Source organism: Helianthus annuus, chromosome 13 (assembly GCF_002127325.2).
Source record: "Helianthus annuus cultivar XRQ/B chromosome 13, HanXRQr2.0-SUNRISE, whole genome shotgun sequence".
Taxonomy (NCBI): domain Eukaryota; kingdom Viridiplantae; phylum Streptophyta; class Magnoliopsida; order Asterales; family Asteraceae; genus Helianthus; species Helianthus annuus.
Window position 1 is genome coordinate 170523328 of NC_035445.2, and position 25326 is coordinate 170548653.

The 25326-nt window shown below is 37.7% G+C and overlaps 1 protein-coding gene and 2 long non-coding RNA genes across 3 annotated transcripts; all 3 read left to right on the forward strand.

The window, feature by feature from the left end:
• The first annotated feature begins 14457 nt into the window (after nt 1-14457).
• Nucleotides 14458-17437, forward strand: LOC110900668 (putative disease resistance RPP13-like protein 1). The gene has a single exon (XM_022147547.2). The coding sequence runs from the start codon at nt 14466-14468 to the stop codon at nt 17067-17069; it is 2604 nt and encodes an 867-aa protein (XP_022003239.2). The 5' UTR covers nt 14458-14465; the 3' UTR covers nt 17070-17437.
• Nucleotides 17438-19220: 1783 nt separating this feature from the next.
• On the forward strand, nt 19221-20122 carry LOC110897651. The gene is made up of 3 exons (XR_002568838.2): nt 19221-19308; nt 19426-19565; nt 20056-20122. It is a non-coding gene; the product is annotated as an uncharacterized LOC110897651 (long non-coding RNA).
• A 1401-nt stretch (nt 20123-21523) lies between these two features.
• On the forward strand, nt 21524-22145 carry LOC110897652. Its single transcript, XR_002568839.1, has 2 exons — nt 21524-21577; nt 21728-22145. It is a non-coding gene; the product is annotated as an uncharacterized LOC110897652 (long non-coding RNA).
• Nucleotides 22146-25326: the final 3181 nt, after the last annotated feature.

Genomic DNA, 25326 nt, shown 5'->3' on the forward strand with positions numbered 1-25326 from the left:
TACCACTATACCCCCTTTACTTAAGAAAAAACTAAATTTTTTACGTGCATATTTTTGTGTACGTGTCAACATAAATTCGATTTGCTCTACATTTCGACGTAAACTTTTTCTGGAAACGATTCAGGTTAAATGTAATACATTTTCATTTAAAAAAAACGATTTTTTCGTCCACATTTTTGTTTACATTTCGGTATAAATTCGAGTTGGTGTATGTTTCGACGTAAACTTTTTTGGAGAACGACTCAGGTCAAATATAATATGTTTTCGTAATTATTTTATGAATGCTTTGTAAATTTTGTTTCGATCGGAGTGGAGTCAAATTGTGGTTTCTTTTTTTCCCTTTTTTTAAACGCTCTAATTAATCTCTTTTGATTATACGTGTCAACTTTTTCGTTATACCCGTTACATTTTGTATGTATAACTAGGGTCACATGTAAAACGTTATGATTGTACACTATAAATTTGATTACTTTACGTTTTGATCCAATCACATTGTTTATATAGGTTACATTGAGTTAAATAGATTATGTCAAAACACGTGTTTTCATATGGTTAACGCATCACATAACGTTTGGACTAATTTATTTGATGTTTGCGATGTACCTGCGCTGCAACGCGCGCGGGTGTTATTGCTAGTTTTATAAAAAAGTACAAACCGGCCAATTCATTGTTATGTAGCTAGCTGACAACTATATATACCTACACTTTACCTACTCCCAAACAAAAGAATTGTTAATTTATGTTAACCAAGAGGACAAGAACATCGATAAAATCACTATAAACAAACGTGAATTTAGAACATATATAGAGACACACATATATGCATAACAACTAAGAACGAGAGAGAGGCAACCTGAATTAAACAAGACCCTGTAGCATTAGTGGATTTGCATCTATTGCTTTAACTTTTTTAACCTAGAAAAAAAATGTTAAAGTGATTATCAGTGGATTTGGCATTAGAAAAAAAAATATGTTCACATGGTTAGTGATGTGGATGATCATTGACGATTGACCACTGACCAATTGGTTGACGATGTGGAATGCCACATCAATGAATAATTTGAATGTCATGTACACAAAATGACTAAATAACGTAAGTTGTATATACATGATCAAGATGAGTTATCATCTAACCCTATAAGATCAACAGGGGTTACTTTTAATTTACTAAAACAAGCTTCTAATCTTTGTAATCTTGTAGAATGTTTTTTGGTATGCATCTGTAGGAATTTTGGGTTTTTTTTTTTTTTTTTTTATGTTACAGCGTGCCATTTTTAGAAAATTCAATTGCAAAATCTCATATTTTTGCGATGTTCTTTTGCAAATTATTATAATAAATCACTATTATTACCATAACTTCTTAACCATATGCTTATTAAAATCTGGTTTTTTCAATCCAAAAAAAATAAAAATTAAAATTAAGATAGAGAAAAGAGCATATTATAATCATTACAAAACTTATTATTATGTTTGTTAGTTATTGTGGTCATTTAAATGTCACATTATTCTATCACTTGAAACCAAGTGTTCAGGATATGGATGAATTTTTTTTTAAAGCAATTCATTATGAAAATTTTAACTACAATCATAAACAGATTTTATGACATCTCTTTTTCTCCTTTTTATGTCAAATCATAACACTAGTACGGGTTTTGTTGCTGGAACTCATGTATAAGTCAGAGAAATTAAAACAAAAGCAGAGCGAAATGAAGATACGGGATCAAGAAATATGCCTTGACAATAAGAAGTTTATCTTTTTCAAAGAAAACATAGCAACCACTATATTCAACGGGATCTGCAAATGCTGTTTAACGCGGAACCATGTAACAACCAGTATTGTTAATTGAAAACCGACAAATCTCTGGATATTAGAACCATATGACAATCACTATTGTCCGAGAATTGTCAACTCGATACAGGGATTTAAGTCAAGAATTTTGACATGTTAAGTAACCCAATTTTCTTACTGCTGCTGTGAAGAGATACAAAAACCTTATTCTTAAAAGAAATTCAGATTAAAAAATAGTAAAATGTACATTAAGTGCAACACAAGTGGTAATTAGTAAATTTAATGGCTGCAACTTGACATCATAGAATATCAAATAATTGTGCAATATGCACAAGAATATTTAAAGAATTTGTTGAAATGTAAGCATCCTTGTTTTGTCCACCGCTTTCTTGTCTCCACTCATATCTTGTACCTAATTAACCACTCCACTCATATATCTTATTTACATACATTCATAGCCTACATACCAACTATTCTTATTCCAATTCATAACAGCCATTTCTTTAACTTATATAACCTAGAAAAATATATGTTCGGTGCTTATCACAGGATTTCACATCAGAAAAAAAAAAATAACATGGTTGGTGATGTGGACCATCATTGATCACTGACCAATTGGTTGATGATGTGGAATTCCACATCAACAAATATTAGAATGTCACGTCAACAAAAATACTAACAGAGGTAAACTGGATGAACAGTTATTTAACCCTTAAAACCGATAACGGTCTTTTTAGTTTAACTAAACTAACTTTTAATCTTATGTTGATACATGTTTGTGGACGCGACTCGACTTGACGCATGTCGGCTCGGGCAACGGCATTCCTCCGTCGTTGTGAATCAAGATCAAGAGCAAGCCAAGACACATAAAGGACTTGAACTTGATATTTGGGCTAAGCAGATAAGTGAAACAAGCAAACAACACTTGGGCTTGTAACTGTTTGGCGAATCATCAATTGGGCCCAAGCCCATTATTGACGAAACACAAGGGAGTCGACAAAACAGCCTTATTTCGTCGACCAATACTCCCTTTCGTCGACAATGTTCCACTTTCGTCGTCTGTTTCTCCATTTCGTCAAGTTGTGATTCGCCAAGTTCCATTTCGTGGTGCTGTGACTATAAATAGTCAGTCAGTCTCTGGATAAGATAAGGTTGAACACAGAGAGCACACACACACACACACACGAGAGAACTTTGAGAGTTTACAGAGTATATTTGTAAACATTGAGCTTGTAACTGATCTTTTCATACGTATTAATACAGAGGTGTTAATCGGTGAATCTTGCGTGTTGTGTATTTGCGTGTTTTTATCTCGGTTGGATTCCGCACAACCGGGGTGGTTTGTACACAAGGATTGCGACTAGATCCTCCTAGCCGGACCTACAAGTGGTATCAGAGCCTTGGCTCTTCTCCTTGTTAAAACCGAGGTGTTCTTGTTTGTTTTTCGGGTTTGAGAAGTTTATATTTTTCTGAAAAACATTGTTATTTTGGTTTAAATCTTGTTGTTGGCTGGAAGTTCTTATAAAAACCACTTTATTTTTCATGTTCACATATTAAAAGTTGATTTTTAGTGAAGTTTCGAGCAAAAACGCATTCCGGAAAGTTGTCGGGACACCGGAAAACTCACTAGTTTACCGGAAAACATAAATATTCTGGGTTTGTTCTTGATATCTTCATAAAAACTTCAAAGTGTTCTTGGTATTTTTCAACTTTTTAATCTTTGAGATTGAAACTTGAAAGTTGTTTGTGAATTGGAAATTTTGTTTAGATTAAAATATTAGGAACCTTACTTGTTTGGTGAAAAACATCATGCCTTAGCCGAAAGCAGTTCCTGTTGTGTCAGTAGAAGATAAAGTCAAAAAGTTTACCAACCCCTGACATCGTTTTCGACGAAACACAGGTCGACGAAACACATTTCAGAAATCTTTTGACGAAACAAAAATCTTTTTCGCCGAAGTATAGTTGACGAAACAAAAGTCTTAGTTTCGTCGAAATTCAAAGATTGGGCCTGTTCGTCGAGGAGCCCAAAAGCGTTAAGTTCTGTTTCGTTAAGCGTTTTGGGCCGTTTGTGATCTTGGGTTTTTGTTTCGTCAGGCCCAAAACTTACAAATTTATTTCGTCATTTTACAAAATACAAATCTGTTTCGTCGTTTGAGCCCAGAATTTCGTTTCGTCGAGTAGTGTTGGGCTACCAATTTGGGCTTTATGTTTCGTAAATTATCAAACTCAATGTTATAAAACTGTTTCGTCGAGGCCCAAAGAAACAAATACATCAATCTGTTTCGTAAAGATAACCAAGCCTGTTTCGTGGAATTTTGGTTTCGTCGAAACACTTGGAATTTTTAAACAGAAAGTTTGCATTTGTGATTTAACTGTTTGATTTAAGTGTGTTTCTCAGGTTATCATTCATAAATATCAACGATGAATCCGAGTTGGTGGGGAACTCCGTCTCTGGATGAGGGAAAGTACAGAAATACTAGTTTATCTCCCTCATGGGCCGAATCACTCGTATCCACTTCTTCGCAAACAAATGCTATAACAACCGGTCAATGGGCTTTCGTATCAAATCAGACGCCCAGTATTCAAAGCATTTTATTGAGCGAGAGCGAAACCGGAAGCTTGAATCGGCCTCCAAAGTTGATGCATTTAAATGAATATCCGGGATGGGTTGATCGGTTCTACACATACGTGCTGGGTCAAAATACAGAATTGTGGTTACGTTTCACCACAGATTTCGATCAAACAATAGAGGTTGCCGCTTCATCTGCTGCTACGTTTGCCGATCTTCCAGAAGATCAGAAGAAGACGTATGATCTGGAAAAGAAAGCATACGCCATTCTTACTCAGGCGTTAAGCAAATATATTTACCATCAGTTTGTCAGTTTTAAGACAACGAAGAAACTGTGGGATGCGTTGAAGACCAGAGGGGTAGGTAATGAAGCAACACGTCAATTGCGACACGATCTACTCAAGAAAGAATTCGATGGCTTCACGTGTATGGATAAGGAATCGTTGGGAGACATGACAAGTCGGTTCTATCACTTGCTTACAGAGTTAGGTAATTTTGGGGTTGTGACAACTCCAGTTGAGGTAGTGAAGAAGTTTGCTGATGCGTTGCTACCCCAGTGGAATAGTTTCTTGGAGATTTTGAAATACAACGAGGTTTTGGCTACAACAAACATCAAAGACTTCGTGCAGCTTTTGGAGAATAAAGATCAGGAAGAAACTTTAAAGGCAAAGAAGGTTCCAGTTCCACAGAATCCAGAGATGTATTATGGAACCTCCAGCACCTCTTCTGCAAGACGAGTTTCTCATGCTCCTCTTCAGACAGCTTTTGTCACGAGCACAGATCTTTATGGCAATCAGATACAAGTTCCTGTCAAGCCAGCTCCAACTACAGACTTGTATGGAAATCCTCAACAGCAAGCCTATCGGCCATCTACTGTAGCAACTGATCTATATGGGAATCCACTTCCTGCTCAACAACAAGCTTGTTATGGAAGCACGTCATCTGCAGGTCAGCAATCAAAGCCAAATACAGTACGGCTCGACACCTCAAGCTTTTCTAAAGTCAGTGTGGAAGTAGCTAAGGAACATATGGAGCTGCTAAACACTTTGGTGAGCGTGTATTGTGGGTTAGTGGAAGGTCAGATTGGCAACATTAATCTGACACAAGAAGACTATCAGCAAATTGACAAGGAAGAGATGGATTTGATGGATATCAAATGGGCCTTTGCAAGTGCTGTAAGGAGGGCAAAGGATTTCATGGAAAGAACTGGCAGGACCAGCTTGGAAAGCAAGAAAGACACCAAGTATGGGTTCGATAAGCAGGTTGTAAAGTGTTTTAACTGTGGTGAACGGGGTCACTTCAAAAGGGAATGTACAAAGCCAGCACAACATGGGAACCAGAATCCCTTCAGAAATCAAGGTAACCAGCAAAATCAAAACAGGAACAATGAGAGTACGTTGATACCTGTCAACAACCAAGGTCAAGCGGGACCATCAAATGCCAACCAGGCACTTGTGGTTCAAGTAGATGAAGGTTGTGATTGGTCGATCCAGCTGAGTGGTGATGCTCCGGATGGAACAGCGTGTTTTGCTGAGGTTGTCAAGGCTTTAAATCATGCCAGTGGTGGAGAATCTTCCGCCAATGGTGGTGAATCTTCCTAGGATGAAGACTCTTCTGGTTACAGTAGAAGTTCAGATGAAGAATCCTCGAGTTCAGGCGATGATCAGGTGGATGACACATCAAGTGCGCCAGTCGATGCAGATATTGATGAGCTTTTGGAGGAAGCTGCAGCAGGAACTGATAGAAGATCTATTCTGGTGGATCAAGCAGCTTATTCTTCATCTTCTCTCCATTCAGCCTTTATGGCTAATGTCGACAGTTCATCAAGTCAGGTATGTGTCGATGAACCCACTGCTGTTATCTGTGATAATTGTGATAGTTTGAATGTTAAATGTGCTGATTTAGAGGCAGACATGTCTAAGTTGCAAGGCAAACATGATGCTTTACAAGCTAGTTTGTTTGATTTGCAAGACAAACATGTTACATTGAATGATAAGTGGTGTGAGTTACAAAGCAAACACGAGACTTTGCAAGAGAAATATGATGTGACGTTTATCCACAACCAGAAGTTGACCGTGGATTTTTCAAAGTGCACTGAAGCCAACATGTTTTATGAAAACCATGAAAAGGAGTTTAAATCGGTAATTGAGAAATTAAAGAAAGATAAAACCGAATTAACTAAAATAGTTTCCAGAAAACAAACTGACATTAATTTGTATATAACTCGCCTTGAGATTATGCAAAAAGAAATGGCTTGTGTGAAAACTGAAAGTGAGGCGATCCAACTTAAGCTAGACAGTTATTTGAGCTCTAGCTATGTGTTGGATCACATCATCGACGTTCAGAAAGAGAAACGGGATGTCACATGCATAGGTTACAAGAAATGTCCACCACATGTGAGACACAATTATGATGCCATGCCTGATGAGGAGGATAGAACTTTCTTTGAACCGTCTGTTCCTCTAGATGTTAAGGAATTTGCAACAGGACTCAGATACAAGAAAGAAGTATCATCCGATTCAGATGTATCAGCAGATACATGTGTGTCTTCTGCTGAACCGTATCAGGATCCTCCAGTTATTATTGAGGATGCTGATTCTTCTGATGATGAATCCGATGATATTGACGCAGCAAAGTCTGATGCGGAAATCAAAGAAGAGGACATACCTCTTGAGAATCATATTCTATGTGATCCTCCTACAAAACCCGCTAAGACTATTGCAATCGAGTCCTCGTCTGCAAAAGAGTCAGAGAGTGTGAATTTGTTGTACACTCTTGTTGGCGATGATAGAATTTATTCCGACAAAGATTTTCCTATTAAGAATGTAAATCAATCTTTAATCAGTAAAGTCTTTGAAAATTCGACAAGTAAGTTTTTGGGAAAGACAGGACCACATGTTACAGTTACACAGTGTCCTCCTATTCCAAAGGCCGAAGTTCGAAAACAATATGGCAATAAGAAATTACCAACAGAGAAAAGGCAACAAAATCATACCAAAGCAAAAGGAAAATCACTGACTCAGGGTCAGAGGAAACAAACCCAAAAGAAGAACAAGCAGGTGGACTTTGTGAATCAAAGGGAACGGACAAAATCGAAACATTTGAAAACAAATCTAACTTAGATTTTGTTAAACAAGCAACAATGTTGAAAAGAAATGAACCAAACTGTTCAAAACCTAGTACCTCGGGATCACAAAGTTCATCATCATCAGCAAGACGATCACATGATACTTCGGGGTTTGTTGAACGAAGATCATGTTTTAAATGTGGTACAATTGGACATGTAATTCGAAATTGTCCATATCTTCATAAACAAAAAGGCAAAGTTGATGATCCCCGTGACAAAACTGACCGCAAGCGATCTGTTTCTGTAAAACAAGATCCCCGTCTTGTAAAAGAAAGAGAAAAGAAACAGAAACGTCAACAGGTCAAGAAAATTGAAAAGGCAATTAAAGCCGATGTGGTTAACAAAACATCTGTTTCTGTCAAACCAGAAAATTCAAAAACTTCTGACAACCATGAAGTTAAGATTTTAAAGAATGACACTGGTAAAACAAAACAGACATGGAAACCAAAAACGGTTAAAGAATCAGGGGGATCATCACAATTTACAAATCATCAAAGAATAGAAGTTATTGTTGTTGATGAAAATGGAAGACCCAAGACCACAATGGCTTGGGTCCCCATCTCCAACTAATCAAGTGAGTTCATGTGCAGGGTGTTCCAAGAGGAACTATCAGTAGTCATTGGATTGTTGATAGTGGGGCATCCAAGCACATGACAGGCGACATGAAGCTTCTCTACGACGTCAAATCTATTAGAGGAGGTTATGTTGCTTTTGCTGGAGATAAAGGCGGATATATTATGGGTGAAGGAATGATATCCAACGGGATTGTCAGCTTTGATAAGATCAACTTTGTGCAATAACTTGATCACAATCTTCTCAGCGTTTCACAAATCTGTGATAAGCAGTTCTCAGTACACTTTGATGCTAATGGATGTTATGTGCTGAAACCCGGCTTCAAAATTCCAAAAGAATGGATTCTCTTGTCTGCTCCAAGGATAAATGATCTGTATGTCCTTGATATGAGTCAAGCTATTACTACGTCTGCACAAGCAACATGTTTCGTTTCCAAAGCCACAGAAAAAGACTCAATCTCTTGGCACAGACGAATGGGTCATATTCACTTACGCAAAATGAATCATTTGGTATCAAATGAATTGGTGAATGGTGTTCCTCTTAAAAATCTCCATCTTCAAGACGTCTGTGTTTCGTGCCAAAAGGGAAAACAAACGAAGAAGCGACAACCTACAAAGAAGATCAACACGATGGCCGTTCCTCTTAAACGTTTGCACATGGACTTGTTCGGTCCTGTGAAGCACAAAAGCATCAGAAACGATCAATATTGCCTCGTGATAACTGATGATTATTCAAGATTTTCTTGGGTGGCATTCATGGCACACAAGAGTGAAACCTTTGGCATTATCAAAAACTTGATCATTCAGATTGAGAATTTGTATAAGTTGAAGGTTAGGCGTATACGTAGCGACAATGGTACTGAATTCAAAAATCATGCCATGGCAGAGTTTTGCACTTCAAAAGGTATTCTCCACGAATTTAGTGCAGCTTATACTCCTCAACAGAATGGCGTCACTGAACGTAAGAACCGCACATTGATCGAGACTGCTAGGACTATGTTGGTAGAGTCGCAGTTGCCCATTCCATTCTGGAGTGAAGCTGGGGCTTCTGCATGTTATACGTTGAACCGAGTCCTTACAGTCAAAAGGCACAACAAGACCTATTATGAGCTTCTTCACAAACGGAAACCGGATTTGTCGTATCTTGAACCGTTTGGAGCTCCGTGGACAATCATCGATCCTAATGGAAAGTTTGGGGCAAAAGCAATTGAAGGATACTTTCTTGGGTATGCCACCCCGAACTTAAGAGTCTGGAATCTAGAGGCTAAAAGGGTTGAGGAATGGTCTGAGATCAGAGTACAAAGGCACACTTTACCAGTAAAATGTCCTGGTCAGCCTTGGATGTTTGAGTACGATGACTTTTTCAATTCAATCAATGTTGAAGCCGTTGAAGAAAATGCTGCGGCAAGGATGTTTTTCGAGAGTGACAATGCAACAGTTTCACCGGTGGTTCGTCCAATTCTTGTCAATCAAGAACCATCTTCAGTGAACAACAATGCTCTCGACAATGAGGATTTTCACGATGCAACCGAATTGAACGAATCTTCAGAGGATGATGAATTTCTAGATGCAGATCAAGAAGCTCCAACAACAGCAGTTCATGGTACTTCAGAGGGTACTCCTCCAGTGGATGCCCCTAGAACAGCTGAAGCTACTGCATCATCCTCTTCATCAATTCCGGGCATTGATTTGGTTGTTGATCTCAATCTCAACAACCTGGGTACAAATATTCCAGTTCGAGATAATTCTGAAACAAGGATTCATAATACCCATCCTCAACAAAACATCATCGGAAATGTGCAAAGTGGCATTCAAACAAGAAACATGTTGCAGAACAACAACAATGCAGGCCTGTATGCAGCTATTCGAGAATCTGGTCAACAAAACGATTGGTCTTTCGCGTGTTATGTCTCACAGGAAGAGCCAAGAACTTGGAAAGAAGCTATGAAAGATAACTCTTGGGTTGAAGTGATGCAGGAAGAACTGCAACAATTACAGAAGCTTGGTGTATGGAAACTGGTAGAGAAACCTGCTGGTTACAAGAAGATTGGTACCCGTTGGGGGTTCAAATGCAAAAAGGATGACCGTGGAGTTGTTATCCAGAACAAAGCACGTTTAGTCGTTCAAGGTTTTCGTCAGATTGAAGGGATCGACTACAACGAAGTTTATGCACCTGTTGCACGTCTGGAAGCAATTCGAATCTTTCTGGCTTATGCGTCATTCAAAGGATTCAAGGTTTACCAGATGGACATCAAAAGTGCATTCTTACATGGTGTGGTTGAAGAAGAAGTGTACGTCGAACAGCCTCCAGGTTTTGAAGATCCTATCCATCCCGATCGGGTTTGGTTGCTCAACAAAGCTCTCTATGGTCTACATCAAGCACCACGAGCTTGGTACGCAACCTTATCAAATTATCTGCTGGAGAATGGATTTCGCAGAGGTCTAATCGATTGTACTCTTTTCATCAAAAAACAAGATGGGGATCTTCTTCTGGTACAGGTATACGTTGATGATATTATTTTTGGTTCTACTAATGATGTTTTGTGTAGGAATTTCGAGCGCATTATGCAGGATAAATTCGAGATGAGTGCTATGGGGGAATGACTTTCTTTTTGGGCCTACAAGTGCAACAAACTGAGTCTGGGATATTCATCCATCAGACTAAATATGTTGGTGACATCTTGAGCCGGTTCCAAATGTCTGATGCAACACCCATCGGTACCCCATTGCCACAAAATCACGGAATTACTCCGGACTTGAAGGGTGAAGTTGTTAGCCCCTCATACTACCGCGCGATGATCGGATCTCTTATGTACCTCACAACATCAAGACCAGATATAATGTACCCAACGTGCCTACTTGCCAGATATCAAGTCAACCCGAAGGCCTCACATCTTGCAGCTGTAAAAAGGATTTTTCGTTATTTGAAGGGTTGCCCTGACACCGGTCTATGGTACCCTAGGGATAATAACTTCGACTTGATCGCTTTCAGTGATTCTGATTTTGGCGGATGCAAAATCGACGGCAAATCCACAACGGCTGGATGTCAGTTTTTGGGAAATCGCCTAGTCACATGGCAGTGCAAGAAGCAGACTTGTGTCGCTACATCAACATGCGAAGCTGAATACATTGCTGCCTCAAGTTGTTGCTCCCAAGTCCTTTGGATTCAACAACAATTACGCGACTACGGTTTTGAATTCCTAACTACTCCTGTTTACGTTGATAATTCTGCTGCTTTATAGATCACTAGAAATCCTGTACAGCACTCAAAGACCAAACACATCGAAATCAAATATCACTTCATACGTGATTGCTTTGATAAAAGGCTAATCGATGTTGTTAAGGTCCACACCGATGACCAACGTGCCAACCTTTTTACCAAAGCATTTGACAAATCAAGATTTGACTTCTTATTATTGGTAAACGGCATTAAGGTCAAGCAAGAGTAAACCAACATCGGAAAATCATTTTTGTAAATACCTTTGTGTCTTCTAAATTTTATCTCAGTTTGTTGATTTTAGGGGGAGTAAATCCAAAAATCTGAAAATCCAAAAACATCGAAAAATTTCAAAAACACAAAAACAATAGAAAAACAAAAATGAGTTTCCTGGCGAGCAAAAGAGAAAATGATAGTACATCAGTGGTCTATCCAAACCTCTTTAAACCTTAAATGAAAAACGATAAGCAGCTCTATATAAGATGTATCGGTAGGCTCACAATCATTTTAAAGTGTGCAGGGTGATATAAACTTAAATCGACTGAAGACCAGGTGGGAACCATTCATTGGCATATGGTCTTAGTAACGAAATTTCGTTTGATATATTGCCGAGGTTCTGAGATATTCGGTCTTTATGCTGCTTATCATCTGGGTATCATGGTTGTATCTTTTACCGAAAAATAATGGGGACGCAAGTCTAGATCTTCCATGATACTATACATACGTGTACATACTGCATGCGACCTCAATAAGTGATAAACAATCACATGTCCAAACAAATAAGTGATAAAATATCACATTTATCTGGGAGTCAAGTTCGTCTCTCTGCTGTACGGAAGTACTGACCTGTTCACGGACTTGCTCCTGTGCCCTCATGCATCGAAAATCAAGTTCCTCATCAATAAGTGATTCTATCACATAGGGCTTGTTTTCAATCAAAATAAGTGAGTTTCTCACATCATATACGGTCAAACAGATGATAATCGGTATACTCACCGGTAAGATGAACCCTCGTGCATACCTTGATACGGGAATGTGTCGTGATGTGGATGTGGATGAACACCGGTCGGTAAGTATAAATCATACCTTAACGTATCCCTTCGCCATGATTACATCTGATAAGTTGAGCTTACGTGGACAACAATACCGATAATTGTTATAGGATGCTTATCTTAATGTTAATTAATTGAACAAAGACAGCGTTTTGGCATGATCGTACACTGATATGATTCTCTTACCCTCGAAACTCACAAAAAGAATGTCTGTAAATATTTATTTACTGCTTTCAGTCTTTACATTTGAAATATTCAAAAATTCCAAAAAGATTTTAGGTGTGTTTTAATATAAACTTTATAAAAGCCAAAAAGATTTTATTTCTGTCTTATTTTCGATTGTACGATGTTGGATCTCGAGTCTTCATTACCAGAAACCTACCTGATTGAAAACCAAATCGACTAAATCTTCATAAACGGTCGAAATTTGCAAGTTTTGAAAGTTAAAATCTAAAATTGATAAATTTGTTAAACTTTCAAACTGTCGGACGGTAGTTGATTGAAAATATGGTCACATTTGTGTCGTTTGTTTATGTTAACTATATTCCAAGCAGTTGTTCTCATTATGCGTTTAGATTTCTTGCATGTGCAGATGCTAAAGGCAAGGAGAACATGGTCAATGACAAGCTTCGGAATGAAGACACGACGTGAAGGCACTCAAATGATAAAGATGATCGAGTTGTCGTTGCCCATCATCAACACCACAAGGATCTCAAGTTATAAAGATCAAGTCTTTCACGAGCATAACTCAAGGGGGAGCTTATGTTAAGGGGGAGTTTGTCAACACACTTCCTACATGAAACGGGTAGTTTGTTGATACACTTTCTGCTTTCAAGACGTGAAGACTTTGAAGATCCTCCGACATAGAAGACATGAAAGGCGAATCTCGCGAGTAGCGTCCAAGGGGGAGTTTGTTGATACATGTTTGTGGACGCGACTCGACTTGACGCATGTCAGCTCGGGCAACGGCATTCCTCCGTCGTTGTGAATCAAGATCAAGAGCAAGCCAAGACACATAAAGGAATTGAACTTGATATTTGGGCTAAGCAGATAAGTGAAACAAGCAAACAACACTTGGGCTTGTAACTGTTTGGCGAATCATCAATTGGGCCCAAGCCCATTATTGACGAAACACAAGGGAGTCGACGAAACATCCCTTTCGTCGACAATGTTCCACTTTCGTCGTCTGTTTCTCAATTTCGTCAAGTTGTGATTCGCCAAGTTCCGTTTGGTGGTGCTGTGACTATAAATAGTCAGTCAGTCTCTGGATAAGATAAGGTTGAACACAGAAAGCAAAAACACACACCCACGAGAGAATTTAGAGAGTTTATAGAATATATCTGTAAACATTGAGCTTGTAATTGATCTTTTCATACGTATTAATACAGAGGTGTTAATCGGTGAATCTTGTGTGTCGTGTATTTGCGTGTTCTATCTCGGTTGGATTCCGCACAACCGAGGTGGTCTGTACACAAGGATTAGGCGACTAGATCCTCCTAGCCGGACCTACATCTTATTATTGTTGTAATAGAAAGTCTTTGGTTTCCATCACTAAGACGTGCTGTTTTTATGTCACCTTCTTTGATATTTGCCCTTTGTTTTTGGTGCAGCGTTCCATTTTTAGCAAACTCAATTGCAAAATCTTATATTTGCTCATCAAAGGTTACTGCGATTATTGTAAAATTAAGAGTGATGTTTAGGGGGTTTATGATGATTACTGAGACATCAAAGGTTGAGATACTTGAAGTTAACCATTATTGAGTACAATATATAAGCATATGCAAGTACAGGATATTGACAAATGAAAGTAACCAAATTTTTAAATTAAATAAAAGAACTCAATTTTGAAAAATAGTAAACTGTTTTCTGAGAGAAACACAATTATTAAAAATTAGTGCTGGCACCATAATATAAAATGATACACGGTCATTTGATAATAATAAATTCTCCATTATGAATAGGAATTATAAAATAATTCGTTAAAAAGACTTCTTTCTTGTCTCCATTCCTATCTTGTCTAAAATAAACCACTCCAAATTATCTCGATTCATGTTATCTTATTTACCTACATACATTCATACCGTACAAACCAAAAACTACTCTCATTCTAATTTCCAGTTTACGTTTTCACTGTTAACAATGGCTGAAGCTGCTGCTGCTGCCCTCGTCAAAGTCATTTTTGACAAGCTAGCCGATGAAGCCTTCAAGAAATATGCCCGCTCTCAGAATATTCACTCGGAGCTCAAGGAATTGGGGATCACGCTGTCCCAGATCCAAGCTCTGCTTAATGATGCTTCAAACAAGGAAATAACTGATGAGTCTGTCAGACTATGGCTCAACCGTCTCCAACATCTGGCTTACGATATCGATGACATGCTCGATGATGTGGCTACTGAAGCTATGCATCGTGAGCTGACCCTGGAATCAGAAGCAAGCACCAGCATGGTAAGAAAGTTCATCCCAACTTGCTGCACAAAGTTCTCACTAAGCCATAGGCTGAGTCCCAAGTTAGACAGTATTACCACTCAGTTGCAACATCTAGAAAAACAAAATCCTGGTTTGATTGTGAAAGGTGAAAAGCCAAAAATTAATACTAATAGAAGAAACGAAACCTCTTTGCCAGAACGTGATGTTGTTGGAAGAGAAGTTGAGACAAAGAAATTGCTCAACCAGTTGTTAGTAGGTGAATCATCTAAGGAAAACTTTAGTATCTTACCCATAGTTGGTTTGGGTGGAGTGGGAAAGACCACTCTGGCTAGAATATTGTATAACGATACGCGGGTGAAGGATCACTTTGAACTCATGGCTTGGGTTTGTGTTTCCGATGAGTTTGATGTATTCAAAATAAGTGAAACCATCTTTGAATGTGTGGCTACAGAAAACAAACAGTTCAAAGATGTAAATCAGCTTCAAATTGCTCTTAGAGAGCAATTTAAGGACAAACGATTTCTGCTAGTACTTGATGATGTGTGGAATCAAAACTATGATGATTGGGAAATACTAGTGCGTCCATTTCATTCTGGGGCTGCTGGAAGTAGGGTAATCATGACAACGCGCCAGCAGGATCTGCTTAAAAAGATAGGTTTTAATCATGTAGACAATCTCGAGAGTTTGTCGCATGAAGATGCTTTGTCTTTGTTAGCTCTACATGCATTAGATGTAGATAACTTTGATTCGCATGAAACACTTAAACCACAAGCTAAAGGTATCGTGAAAAAGTGTGGTGGTTTGCCTTTAGCTTTAAAGGCAATTGGAAGATTACTCAGAACAAAAACCGAGGGAGAAGAATGGGATGACGTGTTGAAAAGTAAGATATGGGATTTAGAAAATGCTGATGCAATTGTTCCAGCCCTAAGGCTAAGCTACCATGATCTTCCTGCTGATTTGAAGCGCTTGTTTGCATACTGCTCTTTGTTCCCAAAGGACTTTATGTTTGACAAGGAGGAGTTGATATTACTATGGATAGCTGAAGGGTATCTGAACGAGTCAACTGCAAACAAATCACCAGAACGCTTGGGCCATGAATATTTTGAGAAATTGCTATCAAGGTCCTTTTTTCAACCCGCACCTAGTGGCGAACCCTTTTTTGTGATGCATGATCTCATGAATGACTTGGCCACATTTGTTGCTGGAGAATATTTTTTGAGGTTTGACAGTCAGACGGAGACGGCAGAGGAAGCTTTAGGCAAGTACCGACATATGTCATTTATGCGTGAGCACCATGTGGGTTTCCAGAAGTTTGAGGCATTTCAAAGAGCAAGAAGTTTGAGAACCCTGTTAGCTGTATATGTTGGGGTAGAGCAAAGCTGGAACAAGTTTTACATATCCAATAAAATTTTGGTTGACTTATTTCCTCAGCTAACACTGTTACGGGTTCTTTCTTTGAGTCGTTTTGATATAAGTGAGGTACCGGATTCCATTTGTAGTTTGGACCATGTGAGGTATCTTAATTTGTCTCGAACAAATATCTCAAAGTTACCAGAGAATGTTGGTAATCTTTACAATTTACAAACATTGATCGTTTTTGGTTGTAAGAGGTTGAGTACATTGCCTAAAAGCTTCCTAAAGCTCAAAAAGTTGAGGCATTTTGACATCAGGGATACTCCACTTTTAGAGAAGCTACCCTTGGGGATTGGTGAGTTAAGAAACCTTCAAACTCTCACCAAGATTATCATTGGAGGTGATGGTGAATTTGCAATAACCGAGCTTAAGGGATTAAAGAATCTCCATGGAGAAATTTCCATCGAGGGGTTGAACAAAGTGCAAAGCTCAATGCATGCACGAGAGGCAAACTTATTATTAAAAGGGATTAATAAGTTGGAGTTGAAATGGGATGATGGTTCTATAAGAGAAATACTTGAGAAGGAGGTTCTCAATGAGTTGAAGCCCAATAGTGACAAGTTAGAAATGCTTGTAGTTGAGTGTTATAAGGGAATAGAGTTTCCAAGTTGGGTTGGGGATTCGTCTTTTCATCGACTGGTTCAAGTGTCGCTACGCGGTTGTAAAAAATGTACATCTCTACCGCCACTTGGGCAGTTACCTTCACTTAAGGAGTTGTTGATTCAAGGAATGGATGATGTTAAAGTCATAAGTTTGGAGTTAAGTGGGAGTACTGATGTTACCTTCCCTTCACTTGAAATTCTAAGGTTTGAAGATATGTCGAGTTGGGAGGTATGGTCAGCCAATAGCGAGGAAATGTTTCCATGCCTTCGAGAGCTTCAAATAGAAATTGTCCCAATTTGATTGATGTCTCACTTGAAGCATTACCTTCACTAAGGGCTTTAAGAATATATAAATGTTGTGAAAGTGTGCTGAGAAGTCTGGTTCGAGCAGCTTCATCAACCACAGAGATAGAAATCGGATCTATTTTAGGGCTTACGGATGAGGTGTGGAGAGTTGCTATAGAGAATTTTGGGGTGATGGAAACAGTAAAAATCATGGATTGTGATGAAATAAGATACATGTGGGAATCAGATGCAGAGGCAAGTAAAGTTCTTGTAAATTTAAAGGAACTGAAGGTATGGGATTGTAAAAGATTGGTGAGTTTAGGAGAGAAAGAGGAGGATGAGGATAAGATTGGGAGCAACCTCCTATCATCTCTTAGGACTTTGGATGTACAACATTGCCCTAGTATGGAGCGTTTGTGTTGTCCAAATAGCATGGAGAGTTTAGACATCGGTTGGTGTAGGTCAGTTAGACATGTCTCCTTCCCAAGAGCAACAACAACAGGTGGAGGAGGGCAGAATCTCAAGTCACTTACTATAAAAGGTGTTGATCACATGCACATGGAAAAGATTATCAACACAAGCATGCCAATGCTTCAAGTTATAAATATAGAGGGCTGGAAAAATTTGAAATCAATAAGTCAGTTGAGTAACTCCATTCACCTCACCTCTTTGTCCATACGTGACTGTCAAAGCATGGAATCATTTTCCGATCTTCAGCTATCAAGCCTCACCAGATTGATAATAGAAGGTTGTGAAAGCATAGAGTCATTTCCTAACCTCCATCTTCCAAATCTCACAGATCTGGAGATATTACATTGCAAAAACTTGAAGGCATTTGGTGACCTGCAGCTACCAAATCTAATCAGTTGGATAATATGGAATTGTGAAAATCTGGAATCATTTCCTGACCTTCAGCTATCCAATCTCACCATGTTAAAAGATATGGATATCATCAGTTGTCCAATGATTGATGCTTCCTTCCCTCGTGGGCTTTGGCCTCCCAAATTGGATTCCCTTGTAATAGGGGGGTTGAAAAAGCCCATCTCAGAATGGGGCTATCAGAATTTCCCAGCTTCCCTTGTTCACCTAAGATTATCGGATGAACCACATGTGAGGAATTTTAGTCAATTGTCCCAATTTTTCCCTTCTTCTCTTACATCTTTGGAAATATTCGAATGTGATAATCTCGAAACAGTTTCAACGGGACTCCAACACCTCACATCTCTTCAACATATTGGAATTTGGGGATGTCCAAAGCTGAACGATCTACCAGAGACGCTATTACCTTCACTTTTGAGTTTGAGAATCATTCAATGCCCAAAATTGAAAGAAAGGTGTGAAGGAAGAGGCTCCCTCTACTGGCCACTCATCTCTCATATCCCCTGCCCTGAAATAGACTTCAGGTACTTTAATTTATACGTTGGAACTGATTTCACAATGTGTACTAATTTTGATTTTTGTGAGTTAAACATGCCAATTAATTATTATTATTATTGTTTGTTGATCTTGCTTTTGTAGGTTGATAGGGTGCGGATTTAAGTTGTTAATCAGTTGATTTGTGTGATAGCACGGTTAATTTTGTTTTTTGGATGTGAGTTGACTTTAGTTAGGGTTTTGGTGTGGTTTGTGGAATTATTGAAGTGTTATAGTAATAGATAATGAAATTTGATTGAAGTTACTTCGAGTCTCCATTACAAAGTTGAATCTGATTCACAAGTTGAAGATACAAATTAGGGTTTAGATCTGCATTTGTTTTGATTAGTTTAGGCATTTTGTTTGCTGCGGAGTTATGTTAAAGAAAACAAACTTAGCTAATTTGATTAGTTGTATTAATACTTGATATGAAGTCTGTGAATAACTTATATATTACAACTAAACTTTTGCAGGAACATTCACAGTTGACCAGGTCAAATTCAAGAACAGAGAAAAGTCTCAAGGTGTGAATTTTCAGGGAAAGTATCTTGAGTAAAGTGCGGTAAAACTGCACACATAATTACTGAATCAGCTAATAACAGACAAAGTGTCGATGACATAAGTGTAAGTTCCTTTTAAGTCAACAACATTTGACTACCCCATAATATAACAAACTGGTTTTGATTATTAGTATTGATGATATAACACAGGATTTATTCATGAAAATCAGTTGGATTCAATATTCAAAGTGATCAAGGTCTTAAGGAATTGTCAAATATCGGACCAGAGGCAAAGTTAAAGGAAAGGGTCAAAGTGCTTGATGATGGACAAGATCATTTCTGGTAAGCTTATACTTTTTTTCCCATAAAAATTATGGGTGGGTTGGATAACGAGTCAAAACAGGTTCGGCCATTAATATCAAAGGGTATTGTTTGACCCTTGAAGTTTTTTAATTGCAGTTGAAGAAAGAAGACATTCTGCAAATCAACAACACACATCCAAAATAACTTCATAATTGGTGGAAAGGAGGCTGGCTACATCTATTGGCATAATTTGGTTCATTTACATGCTCTGCAAACATCCTGAGATTCAAGATAAGGTTCAATAATAAATCAAAGAAGCAACAAAAATTATTTTGATTTATGACTTTTTAAAAAGTAGTTTTAAAAAAAAATGTTTGGATTAGCTTATGGGGTGGGAAAAGCCAATAAGTTAATAAGTTATTTTAAAAAAGAAATGTTTGGATTAGCTTATGAGTGGATTAGCTTAGGGCAGGGGGTAATTCTGTAATTGTGTTTTGAAAAGTTATAAAAAGTTCCAAAAAGTCACAAAATAGTAACTTTTCAAAACTGACTTTTCCTTCTGTACAAAAAAGTTATTTAATAAAGTCATTTTTAATTACCCAAACATTATTTTGACTTATTGGCTTTTTGAAAAAGCCAATAAGTCAATAAGTTGTTTCAAAAAGCTTAGCCAAACATCCCCTAAATCGCTGGCAACATAGTGTCTAGAGGTGCAGAGGTGCACAAAATGGTTTCATTATCATTATGACAACCCATAATCTTATACATTACAACTAAATGTTGCAGGGACATGTAACCATTACATCCTAAAGGTTCTTCAAGGTGATGGAACATTCACAGTTGACTGGGACAATATGTGAGAACAGAGAGATTTTAGCGGTGTAAGTTCCTTTCAATCAACCAGGTTTTGATTATTGGTATTAATTATATAACACAGGATTCATTCATGAAAGCATGTTGGATTTGACATTCAAAATTGCTTTGTGAATTGATCTTGAAAGCAATCAGCATAACCAGGAAATTTAAGGAATTTTTAAATATCACACCAGAGGCTAAGCTAAATGCATCAAGATCAAAGTGGTTGATGAGTTTGTTTATTAGCTGATCTATACCAAGACTGAACAAATGAACAGGGGACAAGATGATTTCTAGTAAGCGGATACTTTTTTTTCCCATAAAATCATTGGTGGGTTGGGTAACGAGTCGAAAGAGGTCTGGGGTTTTGAAAAATGGTTACCTTTTTAGTAGGGTTGAAATGGGTCGGGTCAGGTTGGACTGTTTGACTGAGATGAAAACATTTTAATTTTCTTTAAACCTTATATCTAGTTAATGTTTTAAGTATGATTACACAAAACAAACCATTTTTAATAATAGTCTAACTTTCTTTTAATAGTGTTTAGAATGTGATGATTATAATCTTGTTATTTTTAATTTGAAAGCGATGGGTTTGCCTACTAATGTCAAATTGTGTTGTTTGACTGTTGACTGCAGTTGAAGAAAGAAGACATTCTATCAAGGTTTCTGCATAGCAACAACACACATCCAATGTCACAGATATTGAAGAATTGCAGTTCCCATGGTATGCAATCTCAAATCTTTATCAATTTTTCATACTTTGGCTTAACTGGCCGGGTCTTTGACTAATCAACATGGTTACTACTAGTATTTATTGGAGTAAGAGGTTCAAAATGGATCTCATTGGGTCAACCCAAAGCTCTTTTTGTAAAAAATTTAAAAAAAAAAGTTATTGATAATTAGTTTTAAAGAAGTATTATTTCAATTATAGCCTAATTTTGTTTATTAAAATATTTTCAGGGGATTTATGTTTCAAAAAAACACATTGGATAACTTTACATCCTAAAAAGGTAATAAAAAAGAGAAGTAAAACAGATGTTGCAATTTTTCATATGTTGTTGTCTACTAGGATAAAACAATACCATCATATGCCCAATTTTACAGATATGGATGATGCATGATGTATCTGATGGTAATGTTGTGAAGAAAGAGGATACTGCAGCTTTATCAGAAAAATGGTTTCGTCAAATTGTTATTTCTCTGAAAGCTTCTTCAAGTTTAAGGATTTTAAGGTCAGTACAATACAACCCATATCGACCATTTCCTTTTCATTTGGATCATGTAACTGAACTCTTGATTTGTAAAATTTATATGCTTCGCAGATGATGATGATGATGCATGATGTATGTATCTGGTGGTTATGTTGTGAATGAAGGGGATATTATTGCAGCTTATCAGAAAAATTGTTGTTTTCATCCAGAAAGCTGATCCCTTTAAGATTAAGGCTTCTAAGGTTAGTACAATACAAACCATATTGACTATGTGCTCTAGTTTAAAAGTCAACCTTCAAGCTATGTCATTTGACCAATGCAAAAGTACCTAGATTATCATAAAAGTATATTGTCCCAGTACGATTTTGACATGATTTCCTGTTTTGATGTAGAAAGCACACGCAGGACAAAGAATTTGTTTGGGCCTGAGAATTCGCTTATAGGCAGATGAAGATCTTTACTTCCATTTTGCTAAGTTGCTATATTTTCAAGCTGAACAATGAAAACAAAACTGCAAAGCACAGAATGACGCTTAATCTTCACACAGATGGTGATACCGAGTTGATCATGATTTTGCAGACCCTCATATATGGAGCAAATAGACATATTGCAACTGGGCTAAAAAGGGTTCAACCTAAAGATTCCATTACTTTCGTGACTTTTTCAGTTATTGTTATACAGGGCATAGGTAATGGACATACATAAGCGTCTCAATGAGCCACACGCTTGGACAAACTTTAATCTTCTGTATTCTTGTATAATACACTAGAAAAGGATAAACTTTAATCTTCAGACTTACTTTAACCGGTAGGAAATATCCAGTTACAATTGGGTTTAACCGTTATGACGTGTTACCTAACCCGACCATCTTATCAATTGTTTCTAGTTGTAAGGTCTTTTCATCTATATTTATTCCAAATAAGAGTTTTGTATTAGGATAAATGACCTTGTGATACCAAACCAAAATAAAGATGGATAACCAAAATCCAAAAATCAAAAATCAATTACAGAACTCGATTGCATAATCAATTACCTCAAAGCAAAAATCAATAGAACTATAGTCTATAACTTAAAAAATTTGGTGATGATAACCTTAAAAGACGATTACTTTAAGACTTGATGGGTTAATTTGAATTAAAGAAAATTATAATTTATATAAAGCTATGACTTATGTCGAGTAAAATAAATACAAAAAATATTTCAAATTCAGCTTATTAGTTTTAAGCCCAATTTGATATCAAGGTAATACAAAGAAAAATGATTAGTTTTCCTTTTTCGACCTTTTCTCTTCGGTCATTAGTTTCAAGCCCAGTTTGATAGGCTCACAACAATTAATAGAACATAACTAGGGGTGTTCATGAGCCGAACCGAACCGAACGGAGGTCTGCTCGTGCTCGGTTCGGTTTGAAACCGAGCCGCTCGGTTCGGTTCGGATTTAGGAAATCGAGCGGAAATCTTATGCTCGTGCTCGGTTCGGTTTAGAACCGAGCCGCTCGGTTCGGTTCGCTTTTGCTCAGTTTTATTTAGAATTCCTACATAGCCATTCATTTACCAAAATTTACCAACTTGTATGTCTCACACACACTTAACAATTTAAAAAAATACCAACATAAAAAGTCCCACAAAAATAAACACAAAATGTCATCCAAATGTTTAATGTTTAAGAACATCTAGTTTTGACATCGGTACATAAAGACCTATGAGTGTATACCAAACCTCAACAAACGACCAGGAGATTTCCTTAGATACTTGACACTTTCTCTTATTTTTAAAAGGCATGCTTCAATAGTCCCTAAACCATCTTGTACCACCAAGTTTAAATGGCCGGTTGATGGCCGGCGGACGAGGGATGTGGCCGGTGGAACTGGATGGCCGGTCGACGGTGATACTTGCAGACGAGGGATCTGTATGGATGTCGGCTGGTGACTTGAGAGTTGAGAGAGATTAGGGTTTTTTTTTTTTGAACTGAAGATATATGAAGATATGAGGATTCTAGGGGCTGGATATGTTACATGTTTATTATATTTAATAAATATAATATATATATATTTAATAAATATAATATATATAATAATAATAAAAATAAATTCGATCGAAACCGAACGAGCGACGAGCGAGCGTACCTATGCTCGTGCTCGGTTCGTTTTTAAACCGAATCTAGCTGCTCGGCTCGGTTTTAACCGAGCAAGGAATCAAACGAGCAAATTTCCGAGCTTTTTCGAACGATCGTCGAACGATCTTCGAGCGCCGAGCAGTTTGGACACCCCTAAACATAACTGAGCCAAAAAAAAAAGAACGAAAAAAAAATCAGTTTACAGTTTCCAAATTGTATTTCGCAGCCCGTTCAAAATTAATTGATTTAATTAATCGCTGCAAACAAACTTGCAATCGACTCTTCCTGCAATCGTCAATCAGGAGCGTGTAATTGTTTTTAAGTCTGCTATTATATATGTATTTAACAGTTCTGGTACAGGGTATTTTAGGGTTAACAAATTAACCCAATTGTGTTGAAGGGCTAGTGCTCAAACTCCTAAAGTTTCATTTTTCTTCTTCTTAACGAGAATCTTGAACAATTAGGGTGAGCAATGGAGTTGAATTATAAGGAGTGTGGTTAATGCACACCACCTGTTCGATAAAAGGTCTGTGTGAGTTTTTAGCTTATTTTCTATAGCAGATTAACAATGGTGTAACCATAATTGACTTGGGTACTGTAGTTAAAGACTCAAGTTATGAAAAACTTAGATATAAGAAATTAAGAATGAAATGGGAATTATTCTTGGAATAAGGTTACACTCCAATACTCCATTAACAAATTCTATCTTTTTATACGTTAATCATAATCTTATATAAGAAATTAAATTCTATCTTTTCATACATTAATCATAATCTTATATAAGAAATGAGGTCTCTTTCAATTAGCTTCTTAAAGCATGTGTAATGGGGCTGTATATGGCGCCCTTTTCCTTCATAACGCCCCCATAGCGCCCCGAACACCACTACGGGGGGCGTTATGGGGTAAAAATTTTCTCCTCCCGTTATATATTTCGCGGCGCCATGCTTGTTGTTTCTTTTCTCTCCACTCACACAGACATATATATATATATACATATAGAGAAAGTATAATGTACATCAGGGCTTAACCTACATTAACATACATGACAAAAAATATAACGTGCGTTATTATCATAGAACGTGCGTGATTATAGTCCCATGCGTGATTATGTGGTCCCATGCGTGATTATGTGGTCCCATGTGTGATTATGTGGTCCCATGCGTGATTATACCCCTGATCCAACGGTTACCATTGTCTCTTACGTGATGTATGATAAGGCTTTTTGTATGTTAACCTTACTCTATACATATATATGTATAGTTTAAGGGTTTATTAATTAATTGGGTAATGATTAGGCGGGGGCTTTATGACTACGGGCTTAAATGCATAAGTCCCCATAACGCCCACACGCTGACGTGGCGCGCCACGTGTCGCATAACGCCCACAAAGGGGCGTTATGACTACGGATGGCCTTAGTATGAAGTGTTGGGTTGTAGGGTGTCTTGGAATTGAGAATGGAAGAAAGATGTGGGGCAGTGGAATGATGCTGAAAAGGCGGATCTTATTAAACCAACGGGTGATTCTTGGAATCGGGTAAATGATAAAGGAGGCTCGTGGTATAGTAAGGATAACTTGTAAATATAGATGGAATAATTGGGTCCAGCCTAGCTAACGTTCGTTACTTCGCCTGGAGAACGAATGAAAAATAGCGACCCTTCTCTCTTTACAGGCTAGAGGAATCCCCCTACATTCCCTGTTGTGCAGTAACTGTGGAATTCATAATGAAGATCCGGACCACCTCCTTGTCTCTTGTTTGTACACAAAAGCGGTGTGGTGGTCGGTTTGCACATGGTGTAAAATCTCTGTAAGAGGCATGCTGGAGGCATTAGAGGGATAGCGAATATCGGGTGCAAGGAAAAAGCTCACTCGTGTGATTTT

Bases quoted from the DNA above. Each gene is read 5' to 3' on its own strand.
- LOC110900668 (XM_022147547.2), top strand. From the start codon at position 14,466: ATGGCTGAAGCTGCTGCTGCTGCCCTCGTCAAAGTCATTTTTGACAAG.